Here is a 21,660-nt window from a genome sequence, read left to right on the forward strand (position 1 = left end):
TATTAGCAAGAGTAGGGGGAAAAAAACAGGCAGTAATCACAACTCCCTCCTCACATTGTTTTTCAATAGAAGTTAGGAAGATTGATTGTTAGATGTTCTTGCTTGTTTTTCATCCCAGGTCAGTCTTGCCTATAATTATTTTTGAGAGAAAGCAATTGCTATCCTGGAGATTAGTACAGAACAATTGCTGAATTCTTAACATATATTATCAAGAGAAGAATGCAGCAGATCCATTATTTGAATAGCTCCCAAACCAGGACGCACTATAAAAAACCTGCTGTTATTAAATACTCTTAAGTATCAGATTCAGATCAGAAATGGGGTTTATAATTGGCAAACTGTCATTGTAGGTGACAAGTCCTATTTAGAACCACTTCACACAAACAAGACTGATTCAGTTTGTGTTAATTCAGCCATATACTTTAACCTTAACTATATTAATAGATTAAGGACACACTACAGGCCAGTAAAGACTGGGTCTGTTTACTGTACATTACTTAATATAGCTCCTTCACCCTATAACAAGTTCTCTGAAGACTATTTTGCAGAAGTCTACCTATTTTGCATCTAAATAGACAAAGAAAGGTACTCAGCTCACAAGGAGTAATTTTGGCCAAACAAGTATTCACAGAGATTAACCAGAAACATGTTGAACCCTACCCTCCACCCACAAAGCTGTTTTTAACTATCAGTGTAACACTGTGGCATGCTATTCATAAAGTGCTATTTGCTGGCATTCAAATTGTTCCTCAAAAAAAAAGAAAACTATACCCAAACCATAACATTAAAAGAAAATTAGTCTTATGAAATAAAGTCCCTAGGTCTAAACACAGTAATGCAGTACTTCTCCGGAAGCAGGATCTGCTTTATACTACTGCCCTATAAGCCAGCAGTTTGGCAACATCTTGACTTACCCACTGTATTGGATGGCACTCAAAAGAGTGAGGTAACTGATCGGCATGCATTACTGTTCAAAAAACATAAGCCATTTTATGTTGCTGTACACTACTGTCAAGAAGGAATAATCTTCAGTGCATTTCCTATATTGTTCATTACAGGAAATAGCAATAATGTACTCCGTAACTATATATGGTCAAAATGACCCTATCTCCAGGTGACATGGGATGAAGGATGGATGCCAGTACAGCTCCAACACAGGAGTTTACATTCTCTTCTAACACACAACCCTCATTCATACACATTATTTAGCCACAGCATGAATGAGGCATAAACAATTTGAACTAGACCTTAGAATCATCACACACACCTGCCTCATTCAGTACTAGCAGAGAAGTCAGCACATTTTCATAGAATATTTAAAAAAAAATAGCAGTGTCTGGGCTATTTTGATGAGAACGGGAATCTTGTTACCTACGTTAAAAACAATGTTCTTTCCCCAGCAACAGAAACTTGGCAATATACAAATATTATCTAAGTTAAGTACAAGCTGCCCATATTAATAGAAACAAACTGGCTTGGGTTGGAAGGGGTCTAAGGAGGTCCCTTCCAACCCGCACCATTCTGTGTGATTCTGTGACCCGGCTGTCACCTAGCAGATCAGCCTGCCTAGAGCCCCATCCAACCAGGCCTTGAGAACCTCCAGGGATGGGGCATCCACAGCCCCATTCAAATCCTATGTCTGAGAGCATTTGTTCAAATGCTTCTTGAAACCTGGTAGGCTTGGTGCCATAATCACTGTCCTGGAGAGCTTGTTACAGTGCCTGACCACTCTCAAGTGAAGAACCTTCTCCTAATACCCAACAACACCCTCCCTGACACAGCTCCATGCTGTTCCCTCAGGTCCTACTGGTGTCATTAGAGAAGAAATCCACATCTGCCAATTTTCTTCCCAATTCAATTGATACTTTGATTCTAAAATAGAGCCCCACTACTGTTTGTCTGCCAGTCTGATGCATCTTCATTTACTACAACCCTTCAGCCTGACCCATCAGCCAATTGTTCACCCACTGCATTATCTTTTTGTCTAGCTGCAGACTGGGCATTTTGTCCAGAAGGATACTAAGAGAGATAGTATTGAAATCTTTGCTGAAATCCAGAAAGGTTTCAGAAACTCATTTCCCTCAGTCAGCTAATTGGGTAACCTTGTCATAAAAAGAAATGAAGTACGTTAAACACCTTCCTCTTGTGAATCCTTAAAAAAACCACTAGTACAAATGATGCGATTTTTTTCCTATACCAGAATATTTCTACAAGTTCATACCTCCATTACATGAAGGAATCTATCTTCAGAGGGTGGATGAGTAGCCTGTAAAATCCGCCAGATGTGCTGAGTTTCATCCAGTGATACCTCTAGTAGGTCTCCTACCATCATTAGATCTTCTAACTGAGCCTTTGCTCCGGGTGATAACTCCAGTACAGGGGGCTCCAAACTGCGAGGTACCAGTGGACTTTTCCGAGGCTGCTTTCTTGGAGTGCTGGAACCTTTCAGACAGGAGACAAGTTGCATGACGATAAAAGAAAGAGATCAAAACAAAAAGAGATGACATACTTTGTACAATAGCTACTTAAAGATGGAGGCAATCCCAAGCAAAAGAAAAAAAAAAGAACACAAAAAAACAAAGAAAAACCCCCAAAAAATCATAGATACAGCTTTATATACCAGACATCCCAACTGTACTGTTACTCTCTTGTACCTTCTTACAGAGACCATATCCTCTACATCTAGCAGAGGCAACAAGAATAGTTCCTCTCTTGCTCTCTGATTGCTCACTCCAGTTGTCCAATTTTATCCCAATGCATAGGAAAGCAGATACCTTGAGAGCAGCTTTTAGAAGCAGATGAATACGCGTGTTCGGCACAGAACGAGGGAGCAGTCCACATATGTGTCACCACTTCCTCTGATTTAATGGGGATTTCCTCGTCACAAAACAAATTGGGTTCTAAGCTGCTAGAAGATTTTACGCTGGCATTGTCCTGAAAAAGACCAGCAGAAAAAAAAAAAAATCTAACAACCGGCTCTAACAAATGCTTACCTCAAAGTAAATTCTACTAAGACCAACCAGTTTACTGTTCCTAAAGCCTTCCTTCAGAGTACCCGACCATAGACACCAACACCGCTGGAAAAAGGCAGAAATTAAATCCCTATGTAAACAATAGAAGAATGCAGCAGCTGTGGAGGCAAGTGAATTCTAATTCTTCAATCAGTGCATGAGTCATATTTGGCAAGTTGCTTCCCTAAGCAGTCCCTCACATAAGGTCTTCAGAAGTCAACATGATGACAGTCTCTCACTTAGCTTACGTTGTTTTGTTTGAAAAATTCAACTGCAAGATCATAAAGACTGGCATCTTTCATAAAGCAGAGGTATGCAAAGTAAATAATGGTTATTATTGAAAGAAATGATTGAAGATCTTACAGGGAAAGGAAAAAACTACGTTTCATCCAGCACAGTATCTAAATATCAACAGATGGATGGCCACAAAATGGCAGTAATCAAATCAAATTTTGCCCTGAAATCGGGATTTTAGTGGCAATCTTGAACAATTTTAAGATACAAACGCTAAAAAAGAGAAGGGCTGTAATACTTAAGAACATTGTGACTACTTTCAGAAAAAGACTAATGACAGCACTGGTTTGTACTCAGTGCATTGCATAAAGCTGGCTGCTTGACATCTGTATGGGAACTGTTGAATCACGGCCTGAACCTCTGATTGACCACCTGAGGCGAGCACTGAGTCAGCCACAGGAGCACAGGTGAAGGCAATTCACCTGTGTGACCGGAAGGGGTGGAGTCTGGCTGCACCTCTCCTAGACCCCATTTATGGGCCGACTGCCACTGAGGAAGGATCTCTTTCTGGAGATGGCTCCTCTTGGAGTTTTTCCTGCAAGCCTACAACACAGGTGAGCATTTTCCATCTATTTCTGATTATAATCTTTCTAGCTGTACTATCTGTGGATACCATCTGACCACACCACTCTGTACATTTGTTGACTATACAACATCTTGAATGCGTTACAAAACCAAATGTACTGAATGTGATGCATATCGTAGATGCAGGTGGATCCATGAATAGAAAGAGGTTAAGAATGTCTTAAAAGTGGGGAAAAAACTTCGTTTTGATTTTGCATTATATTAGGCAGAAAATCTAAAGACAAATCCATTTCAATAAATATGCTGGCATCTGCTAGTATTCACTTCTCCCTCATCTTTCTCACTCCTACAGACAAAATTAATAAAGATAAACTCCTCAACCAGCTATTTTCACAGCATAATCTCTATACATTAGTTTTAAACTCATCTTTCCCATGGAAAACATTTATGAACCACAAATGGGACAAAACACTTGAAAGCCAATAGTATAAATAATTAAATTCTGAGTAACTTTGCTACTTCTTTTGAACTCTGCTGCATCTAGGTTAGAACTGAGGAACGTGGCTGCCTTAAAATTTGTCTGCTCTCCCAATCAGATTAGCTGACCTAACAAAAGACATTTCTGGTCCCTATCTGCTTTGTTTTGTCAGATTTTTACTTTAGGTTTTTACAGTTACGCATAATGATGGACATCCAAATCAAAAGGATAAAGTAACAGATCTTGAAATCGTGACAACAGAATGCACTCAACAGAAATGAAATTACACTCCTGCAATACCCTCACATCCTGACAAGCATATGCCATCTTTCTTGACATACGCTTTCTTTCATCACAACCTCAGAATGTGCCACATCTTTCAGAAATGCCTTATTAAAACCTCCAATGCAAAGAACAGTTTGCAACATTTTCCTAATGAAGACATTCTAATTAAAAGTTGTAATATTCAAGTACAATTTACTCTTGCTGGCATCTCACATGGGACTGCAAGACAAGTGTACGTAATCGCATAAAGCCACGTAGAAACAAGTTACTGTGAACAGGAGATTGAGGCAGAACGTATCCGAAAAATTCACTGTTCCTCTAGAAAGCTGAAAGGGTGCCTTAAAAGAACCTCTACAAATTAGAATTAAATAAATTAGAAATGACACTATCACTAAATAGAAACTACTACGTAAGAAGATACAGTGACATCGCTTTTGTCTGTATATGTGCAAAAAAGACATTTCAGAAGTACTAAAATGAAATACATCATACTGACAGCACTTGGCTAGCTCTACAATTGTCTTCTCTCATGACTGTTTTTCTCTAGAATATATATACATACATATGTATGTATAAGTCTAACTACAATGACAATTTCTGGACTAGCTTCACAATGTGAACCAGAGATCGAGACCTGAACTGTTCCACATATCAAAAATGAGCAGATGTACCTCCTTTTACATGTAGGTTGAATGAAGATAGAGGTATGAAAATGTGAAAGCAGCTCTGGCATCAGGAAACTTCTTACAGGGCATGAAGTTTTCAAAGACTTATTTTTTGGTACATTGAAAACCAATTAAGAGCTCTCCAAATATTACTCATATTAATGATTCATAACATCTCTGGAAGAGGCATAAAGACAATGTCCAATCTCAATGGTATTATGAATACAAAAATCCCCTGAGAAGCAGTTTTTTCTTTAGCACTCAAAAGAATCTTTGAAACTCAATCGTAGGACATTTAAGAATTTTGAAAGAAAATGTTACAGAACTTTCCAAACACCAAAGCTAAGACATTCAAAACTAAGAAGTACCTCTTCTGCAATGGAAGCTAGGGTAGAATATACTTAGAAGCTTATAATATTCTGGAGTAAATTGAAATAAATAGAAAACAGGTGTTCTGAATTAACTCCACACTGACAAGCCACACTGGATTACTTACCTTTATGTCATAGCCATATGTTTCCCTGATGTCTTCATCAGAGTCTGTCTCTTCGTCGTCATAATCCAAAGTCTGCCGAGGGGAAGAGGACACACTCCCTATCACTCTGTTAAAGGCTGACTGCTGGAAACTAGTTAAGTGTCCCTGAAAGAAAAACAGAGTAAGAGACTGAAACAATGAAACTTCTAGAAAAATCTATTAAAAAGCTGAGGTCATAGTCACTAAGAAAAGGGTGGTTCGTTATGCCTGAAGACAACTGCTTGGCACCCATTCACAGCAAGTTGTGAAGAAAGACTGGGAAATAGCCACAGAAATAGGTTCTTTCAGACTTTATTTCCAAGTTTTTGAGTAACACTGACTAGGAAGATCTAGCTACTGTTGTTCATTGGTACCAAATTATACCATGTCGGAGCTGTACATATTTCTTCACCACAGCATCTGTTTTTTTTTTTTTCAAGACCGATTACTGATCTTGATCTCAAGATAAGCAAGCCAACCGCAAGAAGTACCAGTGATTCCCTGTAGTCCTTGGTAAAGTTTCCTAAGATACCAAAAGTCCCAAGAATGAAATCCAATAGAACTTACAAATACAGATACTTTTGGTTCTGTCAGAGGGGTAGATGGAACTTGGACACCAAAGTAGCCACTACTTTAAAAATCTTCAGGCCATTAGCTGGCTGTAGCATTTGAACCAGCGTCCCTTATGCTTCAGCAGTTGCTACTGACAACGAGTTCAAAGTAATAGACCTGTTGCCAGAAAAGCCCGTAGCAGCCTGAAACCAACAGCTGCCTAAACACTAGAATTCTCTCAGCCTAACCACTCTCTCCCCTCCAAGCTTCTTCAAGGTAAGGCATTTTGACACAGTGAAGAATGACTAGCACAGTGCATACGATATTCACACCCCTACCTGCAGATCTGGGTTGGCTGCTGCCTTCTGTAGCTCTGCACTGATTATTTTCTCTGTTTTCTCTCGTGCTGCCTGCTCCACCATTCGCTGGCTGAGCACAGAAAGCTTAGCCAAAGCAGAGGACAACTCATCAGTAGCCAACGCTTGTCGTGCTCGATCCTGCCAACTCATGGCACGTTCTGTCAAGCACTGCAATGCCTCCCCTTCTGGCAGCCGTACAGGCAGCTTCTGCAGGGACACGAGCAGAGACAGTATCGTCTCAAGACGCGGCCTTCGAGAACGCATGCAAAGTGGACACAAAAACTTCACTTCTTTGGCCTGCCAACTAGAGCCCTTCTTCTGAGAACTTGTTTTGGGGAGAGGCACGCAGCTGCTATGAAACCAGTCTTTGCACAGCTCACACTGCAGCATGAATCCGCTAGCTGTTTTGCGGCAGACACAGAACTTGACTTCTTCTATACGATCCACCATAGTCATCTTGGCCAGGTTAGCTGCTCTGAGAGTGTGCATGGCCTCAATCTCCTTCTGTTCCCGCTCCTTGAATATGGCCACCTATCCAAAGACAGAAACAGTTCATGACCTTCACAGCTAGAAGAGATCACACGCAGCACAGAAAAAGAAAAAAACATTAGATCTTCTTAATTAAACCAGCCCAAAATTATGAGATTGTGCAATCTATTAAAAACTTCAGTTAAAATGCCTCCTCAATTGCATATTGCTCCTCTATGTCCTCCTGACAGAACCACTGTACAAATATTAATGTTCTCTGTTTAAAAAATTGCTGAAATTCATAATTAAATCCATTATAAGAACACAAGAGAAACATAGAGACTGTTTAAATGCTGACAGCAGCAGGGACTTCTGAGTGACAGTTTATCTTCCTGAAGCAACTTCTATTTCCTCAGTGTCTCTATTCAAATAAATATAATGAAGCATACTAAGATATAATTGGTTGTATATAAGCCATATTAAAGATTCTGCATGTATTTTCTTTGTTTGTGGAGGAAGGGCAGCCAAATGACAGCAAGTTCTTCTGACAAGCTGCATCAATATCCTCCCAACAAAGAACAAATGTAACACTGTTTCCTACCCAGTTTCCAGGATGAAGCCTTACAGATAGCCCTCGAATGCTCTTCATGTAGGAAGAAGGAAGGACAATGCTTAAATAAAAAGACTTTCTACAGTATGGCAGGCAATGCCTAAGGTCAACAAATTTAGAACACACTTCTGTTGACCCATGTCAGTAAATCACTACCATCAAATCTTAAGAATCAAAGGAGTGATTGCCGAAACAACCCGAAATAGGATTTACTTTAGTTTAGTATACTGTATAAATGTAACGAATAGTAGTGTGCTGGGTACTGCTTAAGAGTTGCATCTCATTTCACATGTATTGAAATCCTATCAGAATATTAGAAGAACAGTCACACGTTATTAGACCAAGAGCATTCAAGCCATTTACACAGCCAGATACATATTATATACTTGTACTTATTTGCTGAACTGTACTTCCCTCTACTTCCACTGCAAAAAAAAAAAAAAAAACTATATTACTGTGCCAATGTCGTTAGATATTTGTTTCAGCAAAATTAATTATCAGATTTCCTGTATTTTTACACAGATTAGAGAAATTAAATCCACGTATCAGGAGACACTACCTTTCAATGCTCCTTACCACAGCTGCAGTGTCTCTGGCCTCCTCCAGCCCATCCTCCAGCTCGCTTAGGGATTCCAAATCGAGATCTTTTTCCTTCTCCTTCTCCATCAACTCCTTTGCCCTCTTCCGTCTATTCTTACTGCTTCCATAAACACCAATATCAGTGCGAGGGCTCAGAACCTGTAACCAAGAAAACTTACACTGTTACTGCCAAGAATTAGAGGTTTAATCTGTTTCTTAAAAAGCAACAGTTGAGGTTGCTTATACACAAAACAAGCATAGCCAAACACAGACTTGTCTTTTTTGTTCTTCTCACCTGAGTTCAGCTGCAGCTTATTACATTCTATTATCAAATGGAATTAGATAATCTGTTGTGTCTTCCAGACTGCAGAAGAGCATCAAGACCCATTTCTGAAGTCTGACACTTACTGCTTACCTGTAACAGACTGTAGCTTGAGTTCTTCTTCAGGAAGGTCCTTCCTGTGCGCTCCCTCCAAGCCCGTGCAGCAGCTACCTGTGACTCCAGCTGTGGCAAGGCATCAAGGCGCACTGGTATTGGGCGGCCTTTGGCAGATAAGTTCTCCAGTTGCTCCAGGTAGGCATAGTTGTTCCCATTCTGGGGTAAGAGAAAATTCCCTGAGTCAAAGATTGCACCACTGTGTCAGTGGCCAGTTTGACTTCAAGCCATATACTATTCTAGTCAGTGACAAAAACAGGAACTGAACAGAAAGGAGAGCAGGGTTTCAATCTTACTGCTATTTTTAAAACTCTCTCTCATAAAGTTTCTACTTTAAGATCTATTCTGATGTGGCCAACTGGCATAGGCAGTAAGACATTTCATTTCTAGCTGGCAGTCTTAAATCCTAACTGCTCAACAGCAAGCTACGTATCTGAGAGTTCTACAGGGGCTGATGTAAAGTCAATTGAGATTCTCACTTCAGTTCTCAACAAATACTTGATACAAGAAAAGCAGCTGCACTCCAGAGATTAATACTGTGAATATCACAGAAACCGCATCAATTTCAGTCCATGTTATCTGAGTAGGGCAATAGAAAAGGGGGACTCTACTGAACTAATAACTAACTTCAATCTATTTCAGACAAAAACATTACAGCTATCAGTGCTGTTACATCTCAGACAAAAAAAAAAAAATATTCAACACATTGTGGAGAAAAAAACCAAAACATTTCCATTGCCAACTCCAAAACTAAAGACCTTTGAGGGGAACACTGTCCACCACAGCAACTATTTCCACTGATAGTACATAGTACAGTAATAATAAATAACAGTCCTCTAGAGTTACATTTCTATCGTAACAAAATTGTCAGTTTTTACATCTCCTATGAAACAGGCAAGAGGAAGGGAAGTAAAAATGGAACAGTAAATGGGGAAACCAGTTGCACAAAAAGAAGAAAAGGAATTCAAACACATCATCGATGACAGGTACATTCAACAACTACAGTTAAGGGTTCCCTTTGGGTCATATCTGTGGGTAGAGGGACTCAGAATAAAGAGCATGTCTAAACAGAAGGATGCAAACAGAAGGGTCCAGTTCTTGCTGTAACCCCTACCTGAATGGCCTCCACTTTGGCTGTCCAATCTCTAGCTCGCTGCAGGGCTTCTTTCAGTGCCAGTACATTGGGCAGGTAAGCAGGGATGTTCTTTGCTTCATTCACGATGCCCTCCAGAGCCATCATACTTTGGCGTGGTCTAGAGTAAAAAAAACCAAAAAACAAAAAACCTAATTCCACCCTTCTCTCAAAATGCCAGCCATCTAAAGCCACAAATTTGATAGGCTGGTGATGACACTTCATCACTATATGTAGCAGCATAGGATATATGGCTCTGTTCTTGGAGGGTGCTACTGGATACCAAGTAACAGCAAAGATCAGAAAGCTGAATGTGATCATCTGAAGTCCATCAAGAGGGCACAGCATCAGAAATCCTTAACATTGAGAAAGGTGTTGTTTACCATACTGAGCATTTTTTTGTTTGCTTGTTTAGGGGCAGGCAATTAAATAGCAAAGATAGCAACAATACTCACACCTTCCAGCCACTGTACAATACGAAAGGGAACAAGCCCTCCTGCAACTCATTAAGAACCTCAAATCCAATTCTTGGGCAATGACAGAAGTAGAATACATTTTCAAAGCCACTGCTTTTCACCACAACTCCTCAACAAAGGTTGAGAATCCATTAAGTGTGTGACCCGTAAGAACAGTTTGCAGAGGAACACTCACCTGGCCTGCAGGCAGACCTTGGCTTTCTCCTCCCACCTCTCCGAAACGGTGAGTAACTCCTGAAGCTCAGCCATGGCTTTCTCTACAGCATGATGTGGTGCCAAGCCCACACCTGAGTCAATCAGCTTCTTCATCACATCTAGGGTGACCCTTTGGGGATCCAAGAGGGTGGACCTCACCTCATCCAGCCACCGTGCCTGCTGCAGTTCCTGCTTCAGCCTTGGCAGTTCAGGAAGTTCTACATAAAGGCCAGAGCCCATGTCTATCAACTCCTGCAGCTTTGATGAGTCCGGGACCTCATCCATCATAGCTTCTTGAGCACGCTCATGAAATTCTTCTACATCATCAAGTAGATTCTGGAGTAACATACAGTAAAAAGTGTTTAGAAAAAATGTCCATAGAATCAAAACAAAGTTGGCTGTAGGATCAGTCAGATGTGAGTTTGAATGTGATCATCACATCGTCGGTCAAAGTTTTTACACACAATGTCAACTGTTCTATCAGAAGCCAATGAGTCTGACATAGGACTATTTCATTTATTTATACATATTAGTTACAACAATAACTGAGGAGGAACTTCCGCAAAGATGTCATCCTTTTAATTAGTTGCTGGAGGCATTACACTAATGCTGACAACATACAACAGAACAGAACATGCTAAGGAAAAAGAACAAAACAGAGTTGAAGGAGCATTAAAAGTATAACAGTCAACCTTACAACTATCGCTTTCTAAAGCATGCTCACCACTGAAACACAGCAGGGATTTGGCTTAAAAAGTAAAGATATGAAAATGCAAACACCCTCCAATGAAAGGAGAATTTCACAAAAGTCTAACCACACTGCTGTACTTGTCCATATTCCCATGTTTTGGAACCGCAGTGGAAAAAAAAATTAAAAAAATCAAGAATCAGAGGAAGATCTCCATGGGAGATTTATTCAAGGACATTCAACCTGTATACTTGATTGATTCACTCCTGAATCTCTTTAAAAAAGGTCAGATGCTGCTGATGAAAGACAGTGTCACCGTGAGATACAAAGCCCGCATTTCCTATGCCTATGCTTACTGCCCTTCTCATCTGATGTAGCTTTTCATGACTGCCTAGAAACCAAAGACATTTACAAAAAAAACATTACACGGTTTTTAATATAGGAAACAGATGCTGAATGCTTCATAGCAACAACAGTACATTATTACAGTCTAGTAATTATCAAGCCTTTTGTGTTAGAAAATACTCATCATCCAATCTAATTCATTATGATGGATAATCGCATTCAAAAACCACGCTCAAAGTTAGTGAGTACATAGGCGTAAGTGATCACTATCTGACTTCCCTCAAGAACTAAGACTATGACTTTTAACCAGCAAGACTATGAGATTTATCAGTTTTACTAGTTAGAAACTGCTGAAGCCTCAAGAACTTACACAAGCACACAGTGTACTTCAACACAATTAGTTTTCTAAGGCTATTTAAAAACAGAAAACAAAGAGACACCATCCCAGCTGGGAGAAAATATTTTGACAAAATATAAATTAAAACTGCTAAGAGTTTATTGTATGACCAGAAAGTCTTAAGCCACCCAGAAAATAGATGCCACAAAACAAATGCTATATAATAAGCAATCAGAAAACTGGCAAAGAATGTAAAAGATGTCTTCAGCTCTGTCATCTATGGACCATGCCTTAATATGAAGCAGGTTTTAAATACATTAGAATCAAATGCACTAGAATTAATGAACTCTTAACAGTCTCACAGGTCCATTAATATATGATGATAAAATTTCATGAGGCAGAAAAGAAAATACTTAGTAAATATTTGGAAAGATCTTCCTATCATATACTTTCCACTCAATTAACTGCTGGGAAGCATGTTAAAGAACATCTTAGAAGGATAAAGATTAGAGTCGGCAGGCCTGGATAATCTGTATCCTGCAGTCCTAGAGAGTTTACTGAAGGTACTTGTTTTCAACAACAATATGCCAATATCACATAGATAGGAAGAAAGCCCAATATTAAATCTCTCTACTACGTGTTTGCTTATAGAGGTAGCTGCACATATGGTGACGTTTAGAACTTTGGGACCTCAATTTAGCAGTATACAACATTCTTCTTAAAACTGTATCAACAGAAAACACGGGTTAATAAATGGTTGACATACATCAAGAGCTATTTCTCAAGATGGAAAAAAAATATTTACTAAGGATTCCTGGAGAGTTTTCCCGGAGGTTGCTTAGCAGGCCAAACAGTATTTAACATTTCATCAGATACAGAAACAAATTAAGATTACTGCTGAAAACTCCTGCTGTAATACAAACTGCCAGAGTGATAAACGATAATGGCAGCCAGGGGAATCAGTATGATCTGGATCACTTATTAGTCTAGATTCACTCAAAGACAGGTGCAAAGAAATGTATGAAGGACAAGAAGTACAGGCCACGCATACAGATTAAGGGGACTGAAACCTGGAAAGCAAAGTCTGATTCAAGTACAAAATTGCCAACGTACTACTGCCTCCCTGCTCTCCTAAAGAAGCACACCAATATATCTTTCTGAAGTTTCTGCAAAAACATACGAAGGGTAGGATTTAACAGGAAATGTCACTGCTATAGATAGCTTTAATGATGCTGGAATAAAAGCAACTGGTTCACTGAGATAAAATTGGGCTGCTTGGTCAGTGACAGATGGAAGTGATCTTTTCTCTTGGTTTAACCATGAAACCACCACATCTGACTTCACCCATCATAACAGGCATCTTGAAAAGTGCATGTATATTCACACAGAACACTTCGGTTCAGCAGCCTAAATGCTGTCTGTCATATGCTACAACCCTGTCTGAGACAGCCACACAAGATCTACGGTATTCTTTCAGAATGGGGATGAAGGCCAGACGGCATAGGTCTGAGCCACTCACGGGGCACTAGACATCCATGCTTAGGCAACAACACTGAGCCCTACGTATTAAGCTGTTATGACTACATGAGCGTACTATCATAGTACAAACACCACCTTTGCCCACTTAGACATGTGCTTGCAAGTGAGCAGGAAAATAAGCAGGAATTACACGTTACCATTAATCCCATCATGGATACATTTTGCCATCTAATCAGCAAAACTTCAATGACAATAGTAAGATTACTTAAAGTAGGAGGACATTGATCTAGATGAATCCAGAGTATTTTCTTTCTTGAGGCTACAAATACCACTATGAAGCAGCCATTTGCTTTACAGTAAAAGCCGAAGTCCTGTACACCAGGCAAAATTATGTTAAAACAAACTAACAAAAAGCTACCAAACAAAACACACATACAAAGTAAACAAAACATGAAAACCAAAACTAACAGACAAAAAGAAGTCCAGAAAAAAAGCACAACAAAGTATATCCAAAGAACAGATGTAAACTTACCTTTACTTGTCGGGCCTGGCTGATAACACAGGGCAAGCTAAATAACTGATGTACAAATGCTTTCAGCTCCTCCATAGTCAGCTTGGTCCGTGTCCTTCCACTATCTTGGCTCTGTCTGCTGTATCAGTGAACACAAGAAAACATTATATGAAAGACACAATAATGACGATGTCTGGCTTTACTCCCACTAACAGAAGTGTATCAAGATCACTTGAGAACCCCCAAGAAAAAAAGGCCAAACCAATAAAACCATCTCTGTGAGAATTAAAAACCCTTGAAATCTAGACAATGTAAACTCTCAGCAACAAAGAGAATTTACCCTACTCTTTGACTTTCAAATTGGGTTTGCTCCAACTAAACAAACAAAAACAGCGTGAAGAGTTCAGGGCTTTTTGTGTTGTTTCTTTTTTCCAGTAGAAATGCTCAATTCTTCAGAACCCCAGGATTATTTTAGGTAAAATATTGGCCACGGCTCCATATCATGACCAGGGCAAGCAAAGCTAACAGAATTCCAGTTGTTCCTCGTGTAAGCAAATGGATTAGGTACAAAATAGCACAGGTTGAAACAGGTAAAGAAAAGAAACACTGAACAAACTACACAAAGCTACACAAACCATACACAGTCTCAAGCTCTCAAATACAAAGTCATACAAGATGCCTCAAATATGACTAAAGAGAAAGAAAAGGAAATAAAAGGGGAAATTCTTTCAAAACTTACTAAGGCTGATCAGACCCAGGTAACAGGGACAAAGACAGGAATTTATGAAAACAGAAACAAGAAGCAAGACTGCTCTGAAGCACAAGATCTACAAGATCTTCCATATACTGGAAGGCACTTCCAAAGCAGAAACCGTTTTCCTAAGAGTCTACATCACATGGATGAGAATATGGTAAAAATCAAACACCAAAGAAGCTCCTTATTCAAACATAGAAGCCTCTTCCAAAAATATTGAAACTGAAGAAGTCTCAGCAGACTTAATATTTAAAACAAGCACCTCAGCACTGCTAATAAGGGACGTATCTACCTAAAAGGATACTGGTTCAAACAGTGGTAACAAATCTGTGGGAACCAAGAACTGCTTCAGGAAGTGGAGGGTATGGAGTCAAACATTGTTACTGGCACTGACGCCACAGCTTCTGGGGAACCTCTGTCATCAATTTAGATTCTGATCAAGAGACAGAGCAATGTTGACAATAACGTGGAGGAAACCACAGGGGCCAAAATATTTAAAGGAAAAAAGGTAACACGGACTCTCTATCTTTAAAGTTGATAGGGGAACCCATTTCCAAGGAACTAATTTTAGCGGTGATCCTCCCTTTCTGGTCAACTCGATAGACGGGACTGTTCACAGGAACCACGTGAAGATCTGTACTTGCTGAAGCAGTTAACGACCACGACAGGCACTGGCAAGAGGTCTTCCATATACAACAGCAACAAGCTGTGAAAATAAATCTTGTTTGCTAGAGCTGTCTCACTTGCAGGCAGAGAACCACTGAAACTTGCAAAAGAAAAAGAATGCAGGACATGTCCTACACAGTAGCAAAGACACTTCCATTAAGAACCACTAGAAGCAAGTATTACATGCCCACTGAATGCAGGAAAAGAGTTAAGTTTCATGGCACTAATGAAATATTTGGTATAAAAATCACTGCAGGCACAGCAATCTCATGAGCAGGACAGATTTTAAACACTGAAGAGCTGCTCCTGCTAATCAATGTACATTTTATCACATTAAATAAAAACTACATTAAATCTTTCATCCTGTGGACTTAAAGAAAGTGTAGATGAATCATCAAATATAATTACACTATGTGAAAGTCAGAGAAAAAAAAAGAATACTGCAGGCTTTGATTTGCTATAACAGACAGTGAGAAGGGATGATAGCTGCACTTGGATCCACCCTAGGCACTCCAACCCTAGCACAGCCGTAGACTGCCACAGCACTATGTGCCATACAAACATTCACCCATCCCTGCCTATAAAACCTCACAACTTTCAGCATTAATAAGGGGGAGAGAAAACATGGGTATATTGAAGCCATCTCCATTGCTCTATGTCATCTGACTATATGTAAAACCAAAAAATTGGTGCAGTGTCATTAGCTACATTTGGAGTACAAACTTACTGCTGCTTTATTTTCTGCCAAGCTGTTCTATTTCAGCACTCATTTTTAATGTATTTCTAACCTTATCCTTAGTGTAAATGTGATCCCTCTCATTGTATTAAATATGAATACGAGTGTTAAAGAACAAGTTGAAGGTGATTTCTGATTTAGATTTCCTAGCATTGTTTAAGGAGGATTTAAAATCTTTGCTTCTGAAAAATTCTCAAACCACTCTTTTAGATCATATTATGATTTAGCATTCAACAGATCTTAGAATGCACAAGTTTCTTTCTTTGCCCCACGGGATCTGATTAATTTCTAGTTCAGATACATCATTGAAAGCTGTCAGTTCTGTCTCTCTCTCCTACTTCTTGAGAAAACCCTGGAAATTCACTAATTAACTTAAGGCATGTCCGCTGAGAAGTGTAACTGACTCTGTGGTATAACATTTCATCATCATGGCTTGCATTTGAACTCTGCATTATGCCCTGTGTAGGAAAGTAGGGTACTACAGCTAGATAAGTATTTATTTTTCACCCCATTCCTTAAAGAAGCCTTAAGGTGAACACCAAAAACTGTATATGCAAAAAGGAGAATGCTGAGGAAGTACCAGGGGACAGAACAACATCCTGAAGGTCACACTGCATGCAAGGCAGACAATATAAAGAGCTAAGGAAGCCAGAAGATACCAAGAAAAGACACTACTGTTCAGCCACACATTACTGCTTCACATGGTCCTTGTCAAGAAGTGAAAAACTGGCTTCAACTACAAACTCAATTTTTGTCTCTGCACTGCTTTGCTCCCCATGATCCATCCTCCTAGTCATTGCTGGCAAGACATTTCCTCTTCATCTTCCAGTAAGTCCACCAGCATCACAATGCATTCTGCAATTTACTTGTAAGCAGCTGGCAAAAATCAAACATTTTTGAGAAATGCTGTACCAGAAGATATAACTAAGTTTGCCTCACCAACCATAATTGCTGTTTCCTAGTTTTCATGCACTTGACTGTGCACTACGTTTTAACAGATTTTCTTTCCTAAAGCAGTTTTATCAACTCATTTTTTATTTAAGCTATATACTTAGCCATGCTGACTAATATATAAACATTCATGTCAAGGCTTACTTTCACTGCATTTTTTCCTCCAGCTGTCTTTTCCTACAACTCTCCCATACATTCAAACAAATGCCTGTTCAGAGATCAAACAATTTTTCCAAAGGATTTCACATTTCAGTATATATGTCAGCTCAAAAAAGTATGTTTAATGCATTCCAAGTCTGCTTTTTGGATCTTTGTTATAACTGTACGTCTCCCCGATCTCTCAATGAGTCACAGCACTAAAGAGAAACACTAGAAGTAGTTAGTAGACAGCAAGAACTCGGTTTTCTTACATTTCCAGGTCCAACCAGGTAACAAAATAGATAAAAACTATTAAAAAAAAAGTCTGTCCTACCTGTGTTTTTGCTTTTTGCTCAGAAGCAGCTGTGCTACTGAAGCACAGGTCTCTGCTTCTTTCACAGCATCTCTGAGCTTACGGAAGAGATCATTTTCTGGATATTTCCTGTCTTCAGCATCTTCCAACATCACTCTCAACTCAATTACATCTGTAATAACAGCATATAGTTTGAATGTAGAAACAAAAGACATTCTAGACTGCTTCCAAACCCTTACATCAAGGTTCCAACAGGCTAGTTTAATTTCAAATGCAAAAAAAAAAACAAAAACAAAGAATAAGTAGAATGCCTTTCAACCCTGCAACAAAGAACGGAAGTCTAACCTTTTTTGTGGTTGAGGTTGGCAGACAGAGCTTCTGTAACTCTACTGACCCAAGTGTCATAAGACTGTGCTCTAACTTTCACTCCATACAACAAAGAAGGAAGGTCTTCTAGTGGATACCGGTACCTGGAGATATGAAAGGAAAATAAAGCAAGAGATTTAATGCTTACACAATACCTAGGATATTACTTACTGTTGAGTTTTTCCAGCTAAAATAAGGTCAGGACAGAATACATATAATATCCTCTGCCTTGAACCCAAGAATCAAACAAAGAGGATAAAAGCACTGCTTAAATAAAGGAAGAGAGAAGAGTGGCCAAATGTTAAATTTGGCTATCAGTCTCCAAGACACTATTGATCTGGAAAGGGAAAAAAAAACAACTGCTGGCATACCTTAAGCACTTGTTCTGCATGGGGCACGGACATAAATCAGATGGGTGGTATAGGCAGACCAAGCGCTCGGGATTACAGGAACACGTAAGAGCTGACAAGAAGCACGTTGTTCTGCAAGCTGTGCACTGACGTTCATCATCTGGAACCAATTCAAACACCTCTTCTTCAGACATTAATACTCCCTTAAAAAAAAATTAGGCACCTGTTAAAAACACTAGTCCAGGCAAAGCAGAAAGGAAAGAGGGGAGGGGAGCAAAATTTCTTTTGCAAGTAAAAGAGTTGTTTTTCATTATTTACCATTTGCACAACAGTTTCCCTTAAGCGTGTTTCCTCCTCTATCATTAGTGTCATCTCCTTGCAGACCATGGCAGCCAGTCCAACATCCAAGCACTCTGGATCGGCAGCCATCTTGAAGATCAGTTCTTCATGGGAGAAAACGCAATGACGCCCAAGCCTTCGGTAGTGACTCACACACTGACGTCCAATTGGAAGCTACAAAAATCATTGTCATTGATCATTTGGGGACAAAACATTTTGAGACAATCTCTCACCACCCACTTTCCTTCACAAAATCTGGGGAAAGACAGACTGAGAAACAGAAAAATATATTATGGGAAAGAGGTGAAACGCGCTGCCATCTAGAAATAACTACATTTGGACTGAAGTTAACCAAAGCTAGTATCAATCATTTTGTGTCTTCTAAAGCACAAAAAGAAAGCATTACTCAATAAATTTTCTATGCACTTCTGTGTTACATTTTGCCTACTGTCAGAATAGGAGTTTTCCCAGGTGCTACACACAGAATACATCATGAGCATAGAAGAAAAAAACTGATAATTCCACAGAAGATTTATCTGATAAATGAATAAATGTCTCTGGTTAACTTCTAGAATTTATACTTCAGTGTATCAAAACAGAAGTTGGAGATAGATAAACTATAGATGAGATCCTATCTTTCAACTGCAAACTCTGAATAGCAATAAGGCACACTTCCAACAGCTTATTGAAGAATCCACATAAGTTATGTTCTGGTGAGTCATGGCTATTAGAATATGGACTAACGCAATTAAAAGATGCAATGAGCTGACACAGAAGGACAACAAAAGAGTTCTACGCCTACCTCCAAGATGCAAATGACAACAGCTATTCAAAACAGTACAATATTCTATATGAAATCCAGGAAGATGCATTAGAGAAAAACTAGCTGAAGTACTGCAAGATCAATACTTGAAAAGGAAAACCACATGCTGAAGTTACATTTTGAAGCTGTTTAAAATTGTGTAGACACCAAAATCATTTTCAGCAATGGAAATTAACAACAGTCTCACAGTTGTTCCAGGAACTCTAAGCACAAAACACTCTGTGTAGCATAAAAGATTACTCTTCAGATAAGAAATGACTAACATTCTTCTAGCAAAGGTCACCTAGTGGAGCCATAGAAAACATATACAAAAGAGCAGACCCAGTCAGCAGTGCAGAAGTTCACAGCTTCAGCAAAGTTGTATCCCTGGTTAAATCCAGAGTGATAGGCACGAGGAAAGGTCACAACAAACTCGCCAGCGCACTGATTGGTTCTGTACACCTAATACAAGTGAAGAAGAAAAGGGGAGGGGAAAAAAAGCACTGAAAAACTTGCAACAGAGGTTAGGACATGCTAAACATCACTTGCATTAATTGTAGAACACCATAGTCAACACAGATAAGTGGTAAAGTTTGATTCTGTCTTCTTAGAATGAATCCTCAGTTTATAGTGTTAATCCAAAAAAGTAAAAGCTAGATATCTAATTCAACAGTTTAAAATTTTCCTCGTGAATTCCAAAAAAAAAAAAGGATTATTGCCTATCATTATTTAATCCACCACACCACAACCTGTAAAAGCTTTTAGAAACAGTTTATGGTTTGCTTTGCCAGAGTATTTGTCAGAGAAGCAATTTATCCTGACACAAAAAGCAAGTCATCGTGACTGCTGCTTAAAGGTCTGCTATCAGTAATGCTTGGTCAAAACAGTTTGTAAAGCTGAAGTTTCTATAAAACATCAGTGTTTGACTGTCAAAAGATATTAAAACTAATCCACGAACAAATACAGTAGAAGGGTTTTTTCCATTAAAATGAACTGTAGCACAACGTACATTTATTCTGCAAGATGTTTTAAGTAAGAAGTTTGTCACATCCTCTTCTGATGTAAGATAATTGAATTGCATGGTGAGGCTCAAAAAAGGATTCAAAAAATAGACTTCAATGCCACCTCATAACTATTTTGGATTGGAGATGTAGATGTCCATCACAAAAACACTTCAGTTATGTCAAACTACTGTTACACAAATCTGGCACAAAACAAAGCTGAATAGATAAAACGCTCATGTACTACTCACTGGTACACCATGTTCCATCAGCACATTGGGGTTCATGATAGTGACCAATTGATGCAGGAGATCAGGCTGAGATTCAAATAGCTCAGGAGCCAACTCCTTCATCACATCTTCCAGTTGCTCTGCTGCATGAGAGGGCACACCATACCACGTCTTTGGCTCTCCCCTAACAAAAAAAACCAAAAACCACAACACAAAAACAAATGCATTACTTAAAGGAAACAAATGATGGCACCCAAGTGCAAAGTATGTGAACAGTGATGTTAGAAGACTCAAAAACATCTTTGATAGAAACAGACTGTGGTACTCATTCACTCTCTCAGTCAACCTTGGAGAAATCTTATGTCTGAAACAAAAGGCATATTATACCACATAAGCAGAAGTGAAAATGATAAAATGCCGATTTGATAAAGTATAATCAATCCTTCTATACACATAACCAGTTACTGAAAACCAGTAGTTCACTAGATTCCAAAGACAGAAGATACCTAAGCACATGAATTATGTGAACAAGGGAAAAAAGCAACAAACAGGACCAATAACAGAACAACTTGAGAACATATTATTCTAGTCCTTCCAGTCTTGTCTTAACCAAAGTGAGCTGTAATGATCTAGAATCTGTAGTACAGAGGTTTTTTTTTTTTTTTAAAGTACAAGTAATAGTCTGCTAAAATATCTGGATCAATTTACATATCACTTGCTAGGTAACTATACTAATTACCTTAACACTAAACATCTCAAAAGTTAGATAAGGAATAATGCAATGTTTTCTATGATTCCTACAGGCTTTAGTGACACCTGGTGGTAAGACAGAACTAGCAAGCCACAGGAAATACTGCTGTTCCTGGCTGAGCTGCTGGAATTCACCAGCTGACACAAGACTTTCACATACTGACCCAGACAATAGAATGCCGAGGACCATAAGTGAACTCTAAACAAATGAAATATGACCTTGCAGCCTGTGGACCAGACCTATTAGCAAACAGTTCTCCAGAAATATGCAGTCATAATCCAAAGGCTATCAAACTCACCCTTAGCAGACAACTAACTTCTCATT

General features: G+C 39.1%; 1 protein-coding gene across 2 annotated transcripts in view; it reads right to left on the bottom strand.

Annotated features, from left to right (window-relative positions):
- Window positions 1–21,660, bottom strand: part of KDM5A (lysine (K)-specific demethylase 5A) — a 48,795-nt gene that overhangs the window by 5,462 nt on the left and 21,673 nt on the right. Inside the window, exons 12-26 of one of the 2 annotated variants that reach the window (XM_416379.8) lie at window positions 20,607–20,769; window positions 19,697–19,816; window positions 18,532–18,726; window positions 18,235–18,416; window positions 17,843–17,967; window positions 17,519–17,669; window positions 13,961–14,075; window positions 10,560–10,915; window positions 9,891–10,029; window positions 8,756–8,935; window positions 8,338–8,499; window positions 6,663–7,214; window positions 5,755–5,898; window positions 2,775–2,934; window positions 2,222–2,442 (exon numbers count right to left, since the gene is read on the bottom strand). In XM_416379.8, coding sequence (XP_416379.4) covers window positions 2,222–2,442; window positions 2,775–2,934; window positions 5,755–5,898; window positions 6,663–7,214; window positions 8,338–8,499; window positions 8,756–8,935; window positions 9,891–10,029; window positions 10,560–10,915; window positions 13,961–14,075; window positions 17,519–17,669; window positions 17,843–17,967; window positions 18,235–18,416; window positions 18,532–18,726; window positions 19,697–19,816; window positions 20,607–20,769 — 2,965 coding nt within the window. Of the gene's footprint in view, window positions 1–2,221; window positions 2,443–2,774; window positions 2,935–5,754; window positions 5,899–6,662; window positions 7,215–8,337; window positions 8,500–8,755; window positions 8,936–9,890; window positions 10,030–10,559; window positions 10,916–13,960; window positions 14,079–17,518; window positions 17,670–17,842; window positions 17,968–18,234; window positions 18,417–18,531; window positions 18,727–19,696; window positions 19,817–20,606; window positions 20,770–21,660 lie in introns of both variants that reach the window. The other variant, XM_004937924.5, reaches the window with a different exon arrangement.

This window comes from Gallus gallus, chromosome 1, assembly GCF_016699485.2.
Source record: "Gallus gallus isolate bGalGal1 chromosome 1, bGalGal1.mat.broiler.GRCg7b, whole genome shotgun sequence".
Lineage (NCBI taxonomy): Eukaryota > Metazoa > Chordata > Aves > Galliformes > Phasianidae > Gallus > Gallus gallus.